The sequence below is a fragment of the Lepisosteus platostomus genome, chromosome 18, assembly GCF_059453375.1.
Source record: "Lepisosteus platostomus isolate fLepPlt1 chromosome 18, fLepPlt1.hap1, whole genome shotgun sequence".
Classification (NCBI taxonomy): domain Eukaryota; kingdom Metazoa; phylum Chordata; class Actinopteri; order Semionotiformes; family Lepisosteidae; genus Lepisosteus; species Lepisosteus platostomus.
Genome location: NC_142628.1, coordinates 6,433,001 through 6,443,459, shown reverse-complemented (window position 1 = coordinate 6,443,459; position 10,459 = coordinate 6,433,001). Strand labels below are relative to the sequence as shown.

Below are 10,459 nucleotides of genomic sequence, written 5' to 3'. Positions count from 1 at the left end.
CTAATCAACCAAATCAGTTCAATTGAGATATCAATTAAGTAACAGCAACAAGCCAACAGTATGATCACAAGAACCAGGGATGGACACAAGATGAATGAAATCATTTCATTTGAGATTCATTTCAAAACACTCAAGAGAGAAAGGCACTGTAGTAAAGGTGTATTTACTAACAAATACTTTATAAGTACAGAAATAACAGCAAGCGTGTATAATGCTGCAGACTTTTCCTTACCTGGCAGAGCAATTGATTTCCATCACCTGTAGGTAATCTGACCCCAAACACAAGACAGCTGGGAGACGATGTTGGGCAGCTTGACTCCAGACCATGGGAGGCCGTTTGTAACGGGTTGGTCTGCAGACGCTTTCTGTTCAGATTAGACTCAAGGTCACAGAACCACAGATAGCACACTGCCACATGTGCGCTGTCAGAAAGATGGAAACGAATGTTTGAAGGGTGAAATACGGTGCATTGTGAGGAGTTTTGGAACAGGGCAGGACCCTCTGAAAGACAAATCCAATGTGATTTCTGAGAGGGGCAGGTTAGTCCTAGTTCTGTGACCCCCTGTGTTTGCTCACAAGCCTCTCCAGAGGTGTGAAAGAAACATTGAATTAAAACCTGACTGAAAAGTGACATGATTTTGGAACCCAAAAAATGGAGATCACAATCTGCATTTGCCAACAACAGCTGCAAACAGTCACTGGTTTTTGCATCATCTAATAACTGTATGCATTATACAATTGAATGTTCAACATCGTAAATAGTTTAGGAATGTATTTTGAAAACGTCAAATGCTGAACTCTAAGTGACGCAGGCCGATTTGCAAGGTCATCTGTACTACTGATTAGCATTAGTCTACTCTTAATAAGGATGGCATTTTAATCAGACGTACATAAATCACTACTGATCATTTCATCACCAAAAAACTGGACTTTATTGATACAGACAATGGCATAGCAATTTTAAAAAGATGTTTTAATATAATGCTACAGATTTCAAACATGCAACTCAAAATATAAGTTTTTTAAAAAAAAAACCTTTACAATCTACAAAAATATTGTTCATAGAACATTCAAACAGAGGTATTAAAATGCCAAAATAGAAGTCGATGGCAAAGTTTGTTCTCTTGACTAAATGCACATTCTATGTTCCTGGAAGCACAGAAGTCCAAAACTGTACATTATCCAAATAAGTTAAATTAGAAAAGTAATCAGTGCAATAAATTTATAATGTGCAAACTAGTCAGGCCGGTTTGGATTTTCAATTCAGGTCATAGCTGCTGGTGGAGTGTTTTTGCTGGCTGTGCTTTGCAAAGAGGCCAGAATCTTCTCCCTGTGCGCCATGCTGAGGCAGTGCCCAATAGCTTTCTCCGTCTCCTCAATTCGGCGGCGAAACCTGGCTCTGTCGCGGGCCATCTCCTCCCAGGGTCCTCTCCGCGCAGCCCGCAGAGCAAACGACCAAGCGTGCATGACATGGACCTGCACAACTGGAGAGAACGACACCTGAAACAAAGAAACACATTGAGCTTCGGTATCAGATGGGAAGTGTCATGACACAGTGTCTGTTCTCAATTTGGGTTCTGTGTGACTTTGTTCCTCCTTCTCTTATCTCGTCTCTAAAAAAACAGACTTCCTGTGATCATTCTAAATATGAATTGGAGTCACATGTCTCTCCTAGGTTTCAGACCACAATTCAAGAGCCAGACCCAAAGCTCAAAGGGTCCAGACAGACAAAGAGTCATCCGGAATTTCTGACCATGCCAGAGCGCAGAGCTAAGCATGACTCAGAGCTTTTCTGGGAGACTGGTAACTTCACAGTCACATGCAACTCATCCATTTGTGACAGTTTCTCGCCCAAGCAGAAAAACTGCATAGATCAGGGCCAGAATGAACTGGGACTGTGTCTGACGTGAGCTTTCGTGAAAGTATTTCAGACACCATCGGGATTCACTGCACAATGCACTGGTATGACTGAAATTAAAGTGTTTTAGTAGTTCATAATCTCCTCTAGAACACCCCTACAGAATGTTTAAATTGGCTGGCTGAGAAGTGGGAAGATCAAGCAGAGGTACCTGTGTACCAGCAACCCTGTTTTGTATTCACAGCACTCAAATATTATGCATAGAAACACTATCACCTTCATGGTGAGGCTTAAAGGCCTATGCGTTCTGTATCCAGCATAAAATATGCTGAATACTCTTACTAAAAATTCCAGTGGTGAAGAACAGAAATAGCACAATATTAACCTTCTTTTCAGTGTTTCTGCCTGTCTTCTCCACATCTAGAGTGTTCACGCATGACGGCTTCTTCCAGATGGCACGCTGGGGGCTGTCAGGTATTCTTGCGGGACAGTAATGCTTAAACTGTCTTTTTGGCAGTTCTGGCTTTGAGCGGTCGACCTGCTGTGTAACATGTGAAGTGCTAGTTTCACCTCGGGGACTTTGCTTGCAGGGGGGAGAGGTTTTTAGACAAGCTCGGAAATGTAAAGGGTGGTAGGGGTCAGTGCTTTGTGAAAAGGAGTTCCAGAGGTCGTCGCTTTCCTTCAAATTACAGGACAGCTCATCACAGGGCTTTTTTTCCTTCGTGTCCAGACCGAAAGTTGGGCTGTCACGTTCGCCTTCTTCCTCTGAATCTGAGTGCTTCTTCTCCCCACACAGAGCAGTCTTTGGGCTCGAATTCCCAGCACGAGCTGTAAAGCGCAGAGGATTGTAAGGGTCCGAGGATTTAGCAAACGACTCCCATAGTTTCTGATTTTCCTCCGGGTCCCCTTCGCCGTCCTCACTGGAGCACTCCCAGTCGCTCCCGCTGTCCTGGCAGGAGCGGCCAAGGGCCTGGCGTCGCTCTGTGATCTTCGTGTTTCGGAGCTCTTCGGTGTCGCTGCCAGAGGAGCTGCTTTCACTTTTGCCATCAAGCGCCTCTGCCGCCTTCGTAGGGGGCGACTTCAAACTGTCCTCCGGAGAGCGGCTTGAAATGCAAGCCGAGAAGCAGAGCAGGTTGTAGGGGTCGTCCAGTTTTGTAAAGGACTCCCAGAGCACTTGGCTGTCCTCAGCATCTTCGCCATCATCATCATCATCATCATCCCAGAAAGAATCGTCCTGGTTTCCCACAACGACAGGAGAGGGAAAGGGTGTCAGGGGCTCTTCTGTTACGCTCTCGGGGTACACCTCCTCGCCGCTCTCCCTCTCCGGTAGCAGAAACGCTTTGCAATGGCCAGCGAGGTTGTCCAGGCGGGAATGTGGTGGCAAAGGGATGGCGCCGTCAGACGGGACCGAGTCGGCAAAGCACTCCGCGGCTCGCAAGACGAAGTCATCCACGAAGCTGCGGCAGATGTCTTCGGCCTGCAGGCTAGAAATCAAGGAGCCCGCCTCGGAGTTTCCAGCGCAGGCGGTCGCGCCGCGCAGGGCTACGTGGTTCGACCCGGAGACGACGACTCTGCTGTTGCTGTCCAGCAGAGAGGAGATGATGAAGGACGGGCCAGCATTTCCTCCGGCGCCCATGTGCTGGACATGGTGCCCCGTCTCATCCGTAATCCTTAAGTGCACTTCGAGTCGGCACATCTGGAAAACTGCAATGTCGAATCGAAAACAAAGAGAAAAAACAACGCAAAGAAAAACAATTAGAACGTGTTTGTCCTTAGCTACATTGGTTTTGGGTTCATGTTAAAACGGGTATGGTTTCATTAATGTTTAAATGGCACAACATTTCAACTTCTTGTCCTTGTACTTCTTACACACTTTAGTTTTTTACGCAATCCTCCTTATACATCGCAAATTAAAATAATGACGCTCCCAAGGAGACCTTTCAATTGGAAAAACTTGAGAAGTCTTTCATTTTTCCAGACATTTACTCGCTACAGTGACTGACTTCAACTCGCAGTTTCATTAGCCTCTAGGTGTCAAGACTTTAACCCCCCTGTTTGCATTTGAAATCGGTCCCTCAATAAATCAGCAAAACGAGGCTTCCATTCAAAAAAACAAAGATGCCTCAAAGAGGGGCAGCGCGTTTCGAAAAGGGTACCTGCTATTTGAAGAGGTCAAGTCACTTCATAAATCCCTGAACCTTATGAAGCACAGATGCTTTTTGCAAGAACACAGGATGAAAACCAGTAGCCGAAACGGCATCATTCCGTCATGCGGTTGAAGAAAACCCGTGGAAATAACGAGGTGGTTTACGCTGACACACTGTCAGATGAACTGTGTGTTCCGTCTCCCACTGTTGTAATTCCCCTTCATAAAAATAAACGTCTCTGCGCTTACCTGTCCAGAAGGTACAGCAAACCACCTGAACCAAGAACCTGAGGTGTTCAAACAGTATAGTCCAGATGGGCCACGTCCACGGCACCGCCAGGACTCCGCTCCCCCCGAACCGCTCCATCGCCTTCTGGACCCGGGACGGGTTCGGAGGATCCATGTCTCTTGGAGGTATTTTTAGCGATTGAAGTCTCCGGAACATTCACTTGTATTCCAGTTTCCAACTTCTCCAACAACTGCTTCGTTCTTCTTCGCGATCTTCAGGGTCTGAACAAATAAAACCCTCATTTTCACGACTCCGAGATGGTGGGGTCACAGAAACGAGACTAAACAACTATTTTACAACGCGCTTCGACGCAGGTCTGCCTTTTCCATGTTTCTTTCTACGAACTGTCTCTTCCCTTCACTGAACTCAGAGCGAAAATGATACCCAGTTACGATAGATTGTTTTTTTTTCCGAGGGGGAAGTGTCTGACCAAATTAGGCAGACGAGCTGGGAGAAACACCCAGCAGAAGCGCACACAGTGGATGAAGCAGGCAGCGAGGTTCATGCCGATAAGCCGAGTTTGTTGTCACTCATGTTGGTTTTGCCTCTCCAGGGCCCCATATCTGAGGCGTGACGTGTGACGCTAGGTTTTGTATTTCTTTAAACAGCAAGTTTACATGGAAACATCCCGACATTTCCTTGTGCAACATTACGTAAGGGGTCATTAAATGTCCACACCAAAATTGGCAAGTATTAATAATGCTATACCTTGAAGCCATCCTGCGGAAGAGTGCTGCTGAAAATAAGCCAGACCCGTTGACTTATTTCCTGCTTTTGTTTAGAAGACAGTATTGTTGACTTTGAATTGGGAGAAGCTAGGCTTGCAAAACCAGATTCATAGGTCCAGGACAAGTGATAATTTGAGTCTGTAAAACAATTGAAATACCCTCAACATGTTGAACAGTAATTAAAACAACACGTTGATAATAATTGGGTTATCGAATTTTACAGCAGATCCAAATAGTTATGAGTTCCTTACATAATCGCTTGTACTTATGGGAGAAATTGTCAAAAGTATTCTAGCACATAAAAACTGTAAAGCACGGCTTCTCCAGCAATCTGGTACTTTATTTTGAAGAACTGTTAATTGAACCTTAAATGAGCTGATCTTATTTAATAGCCAGCTATTCCTTTTCGAAATCTGTGTTTCATGCGAGATTTGACATGAACTGTACAACTGCCGAATTCTGCAACCTTTCAGAAACTTGAAAACGCCCACTTATGCAAATTTCACCTTTCAAACCAAGTTCAATTAAGTGGCAGAGGTCATACAAATGCAAACCCGGGGCTCCAAAACCTCATATACCCCTATTGTAAAGACTGAAAAAATCTGAATGGTGAGCAGATAAAGACTGGTAGCTCATGTCCTTGTACTTACGTACAAAAACAAATCAACCTGTTTAAGTGGTAAACTGAATCATGTCTCAAGACAATTCAGTCAATATTGTGTATATCTAAATATTTAATCTAATATTTATAACCGAATTAACATATTTAAAAATCTTACAATTATCCCACTGGGAACAAGCAAAGTACCTTTACATTGAAAACTACTTACTGAAAGAACTACTGTTCAATGGTCCTTCTTCAGTAAGTTCAGTTTTTACACTCATCACCAGTTACTTTGAAATCATATTCAATACACCTGAATTCATTTCATATAGCCCCACTGATGGGAACACTAAATATTACCCTTATAAACTAAAGCAAACCTGGAAAATGTTACAATCACTCCTGCCATATTTCTTTGGCTTTCCTATTATTCTCATTATGTTGATATTATTATGGCCAACACTGAGATGCACAGTGACTTACACAACTCGAGTAATGTGGACAAAATAACCTTGTACAGTGGTACAGCAGCAGTGCTTCACCCAGGATCTTAATCTTCTTCCCCCACAGTGATGCCCAATTACATTTTAAGTGAATATACAACTTAACTTCTGTGAACTGGAGCTTGCCTTACATATTTTTTTCAGGTAACCCATAGCTATATTGTGCATTATGAGCAACTACAAACTTACCCATTAATACAATACATTTTTTTCAAGTCAAATGTATTGAAGTTGATTAAGGACCAGTATCAGAGCAAGTTCAGGTATTCAGTTTTGCGACAGCATTAAAAACCAGATCTTCCCGTCAGTAACTTGGGTATTACAAGACCATGTGCTCATGTCAAATACATCATTTTGGGGGAATAAAAACCTTAAACTTCAACAACCAAGACATCCATGAAGTTCCACCATGCAAGCACAAATTTGTAGATTTGGTATTGCCAAAATTATAGGTTTTCATGAATGGAATTTTATAGTTAAGTCAAGAAAAAACGCATGTTTTCAATCAGAGTGAAACACCATTTATTTGTCCAACAGGTGATGAGACTTATGCGACAAGGGCTGATGCTGTGGAGGATTCGCTGTGGATGAAGAAAAACAAAATGAGTTTGTTGCAGCGTATGGACAATTTAAACCTTAAGAGAACATCTCACTGATGTCAATTCTGAAAGACATCTAAGTGATGATTACCACAGAAAATTGGCTAACATTTGTGAAGTCTCAGAACAGACTTCTATAGGTTTATTGTAAGGGATCAATCGAATGAGGTTTAGGAATCAATGAAATTCAAAAGGAACTCACAGCTGTATGCTATGGTCTCCAGAAACATTGTTATAAAAACATCCTATCATTTAGGGGCACTATTTTTAGCTTCATTACAATAGGACTTACTACACTATGCAATTTAGCTCAAAATAAGTTTATTCAAGTTGCCTCTCCTACAGCTAATTTTCAAGGTCATATTGTTATGAGATGCAATGCTAAATCACACTAACCTTACAAACGCAAAACAGAATTTTTATATATATATAAAAAAGTAACATACTACTTCCAGTTGGGTGGGAGTACTCTCTTGGTCTTGTAGTAACGGGCAAGTCTGTGGATTCTGCTCTCGATGAGAATCAGACGGAATTTAGCATCCTTGTCCTATATAAATACAGAATTGTTAAATGTTTGAAAAACTAAAGAAAGCTGAAAAGATTTCAGAATGAGAAATGCTACTATATCATTCACAATCAGTTCCTAGTCTTTTAAGAGGCTATTAAAAACGCCAAGTTAAATATCAATGAAGTCTTCACAAAAATAAAGGGAAACTGAGGGGTTATTCAGAGAAATTCTCAGCTACATGACATTCACATTCAGCATTCATTTTGAACACAGTAACATCTCAGATTTGGGTCAGATCAGGAAAACCTACAGTGAATTCAATATAGATTTTTAATGAGTTATGATGTAAATCATTTTAAGGCTGACACGCAGATCATACTGAACACGAGCTTTCCATAGATCATTTGCTTGCATTTACATGCAAGCAAATGAACTCTCCTCTATGCATTATTCAGTATTTTCATGCAGAATGCAATAAGATGTTTTACTACAGTAATGCCCACTTTTTTGTAGATCGTAACAAAGCCAGGTGCTATATTCTATATTATGTGCATCTTATATCAGTGCAAAACACTGAACAACTGCCTTCTATCAGTCAACAGGGATTAAAACAAACACCTCTACTAATTAGAATAAATCACCTAGAATTTCTTGTGATGGGAAGAGATCAAAATGGTCAAAAGTCATAATCAAAAAGGAGCCAGATCTAAAGGTTAATTTGCTACCAACATGTCTGCTAAGACAGGTTTTACTAAATTACCTGTGTTCATGCCCCTTCACTTTTTCGTATCTGGGATATTACAGCTTTTTTATTCTGTACATACATTTTGCATTTAGAAATATTCCAAGTCAGAAAATTACATGTAGAAGTCTCTTCAAGCAGTTATTATGTGATGTATATTTATATGTAGTCACATCTGACTGTATAATACTATAGAACAGGATGGGCAAACCTAGTCACCTAGGCACAGAAACCAGCAGGATTTACAGATCCTTTTAAGTTATAAGCAGTTGTTAATTTTAAAGAAGATTGTTTTCTGCAAATTTAAAAAAAAGGATCAGATGCTGAATGAAAGCCCAGATCTAAAAGTCTCAGCCACTACCAATATTTAGAATTCAAAATTTTCCATAAGAGGAGGCCCTTTAACACTACACCCCTCCCCAAAAAAACATTACTGAACTAATTAAAACACAAGTGCAAAAGAGGTGAGAAATGCTACATAAATGCTACTTTAACCTGGACAGAAAACATACTTGGATCTATGTTAAAGAACAGATCTACATCCTGTTCTATAGTATTACATAGTCAGGTATGACTAAACATAAATATGCATCACATAACTGCTTGAAGAGACTTCTCCATGTTATTTTCTGACTCGAAATGTGTATTCACAATAACTTAACAATAATATAAACAAAACCAACAAAAATGCAGTCATCAACCTCCTGAATATCATTTACACAAAACAGCTAAAATGAAACAATGAGCATATCCACTTTGAATTGAACACATTTGAACTTGACAGTAATGGGCCCCATAATGCACAAGCACTTTCGTAGAGTCAAAAGGAGAGCTTCACCTTTCTGTTCCTTTCCAAGTGCTTCCTCACGGCGACGGCCTTCTTGATCAGGTGGTACAGATCCTCGGGCAGGTCAGGGGCAAGGCCCTTAGACTTCAGGATTCTCAGAATCTTGTTGCCAGTGACGAAACGCACCTGGGCAACACCATGGGAGTCCCTCAGGATTACACCTGGAGCAGGATATGGAATAAGGCTGATTCACCTCCCGATATCACGCTTGATCTACCAGGGTTTACAAAGGGAGTTTGAAGAGTTTGCACCTTTACGTCTTGATAGAATAACTTAAAGCAACCAACAGCATGTAAAATCATTACATCTAAAGACAAATGCTATATAAAACAGCTATTCAATCTGAACAATCTCTAAAGATCGGGGTTTGGGCTTTGGTTTAAGTACATCACCTAGAAGGTTCTGAAACATCTCCCCAAAGTCCAAGCACTAAAATCCTGCTGATGCCATCATGTCAACATAAAACTCACCAATCTGAGAGGGAGTCAGGCCCTTCTTGGCCAACTTGTAGATCTGTTCTTTAACATCATCAGACGTCAGTTTCAGCCACTATGAAACAACAAGTACAGTTGCAAATTAAGTTCCAATGTGCAAGGCAAACTGCAGCTGCACTGAAGGCAAATACATTATGTACTCACTGTGGGCACACTGCGTCTGTAGGGCAGCGCCGACTGGGACAGGCCCTTTCTGAAACAAACACAAAGCCAGCTCTTATTTTAATACATTTCTAGGCTAACACTGCAGCACGTCTCTTCCAGGTCATCTATGCAGCAACATGACAAATGGGTTTCACTTCGTCAGAGCAGAGACCGAATATGTCAACCACCACGTATTTTTCCTCCATGATTTTTGGATGAACGTACAGTAGTGACCAGGAAGAAAAAGTAAAACTCTGGCCATAACAGCCATGAACGTCTGCGTGTGCAGAGACGGGCCGATCTATTCAAATCCACATGTGGGCTACATACTGTTAACCCAACAAGCCTCAACACCACTACGTGACACGACCTAAATATGTGGAAAGAAATGCAAAGAAGCACGTTTGATCATCTTAATATTACTCAATTTATATTAATCGATCAACAATAAAACCGATGTGAAATTTCACAAAACGCCAAGAGGCCTACACTTCATTTCTTAGAGGACATTGAGTTACACGGGCGACATAACCGGAAGATGGGGTGCTTCTGCAAACTTAAATTATTAACATATCTGCACGTCAGTTACAAGATTTAAATCCAAATGGATTATTTTGACTCTCAGATGGACTCTACTTCTGGATTTTGTTAAACGAGGCAAAAACTGGAGACGAGCCCGCACGCGGCCATACTGAATGGAAAGGTGGCACACCGGGGCTTTTTTAAAAACACTACTTTTTACCTCCTAACGGCTGTTTCTACCCCAAAATTCACTCTAATTTGGCGCAAGGCACTTTAAAGGCGTTCTTTAAGAAAAAAATGTTCAGGTTAAGCAGTTAACATCCCACTTTTACAGAGGGAAAGGCCAGCTTACCCAGGAGCGTGCATACGACCCATGATGGCGATCTAGAAGAGAGAGAGAAAACACCGCGAGGCGCCGAGCACATCAGGGCCTGCGTAGGAAGTGACGTGGAAGCAGACCAGGACGTAAGGGTGC

General features: G+C 41.8%; 2 protein-coding genes across 2 annotated transcripts; both read right to left on the bottom strand.

Annotated features, from left to right (window-relative positions):
* Positions 1-908: 908 nt before the first annotated feature.
* On the bottom strand, positions 909-4,972 carry LOC148645541 (uncharacterized). Its single transcript, XM_088611155.1, has 3 exons — positions 4,254-4,972; positions 2,244-3,562; positions 909-1,500 (listed from the first exon to the last, which is right to left on the bottom strand). Exons 1-3 carry the CDS (start codon positions 4,447-4,449, stop codon positions 1,264-1,266), a joined length of 1,752 nt encoding a protein of 583 aa, XP_088467281.1. The 5' UTR covers positions 4,450-4,972; the 3' UTR covers positions 909-1,263.
* Positions 4,973-6,626: 1,654 nt separating this feature from the next.
* rps13 (ribosomal protein S13) lies at positions 6,627-10,445 on the bottom strand. The gene is made up of 6 exons (XM_088611157.1): positions 10,337-10,445; positions 9,463-9,511; positions 9,295-9,373; positions 8,816-8,985; positions 7,174-7,274; positions 6,627-6,709 (listed from the first exon to the last, which is right to left on the bottom strand). The coding sequence occupies exons 1-6, from the start codon at positions 10,357-10,359 to the stop codon at positions 6,676-6,678; spliced, it is 456 nt and encodes a 151-aa protein (XP_088467283.1). The 5' UTR covers positions 10,360-10,445; the 3' UTR covers positions 6,627-6,675.
* Between the last annotated feature and the right edge of the window lie 14 nt (positions 10,446-10,459).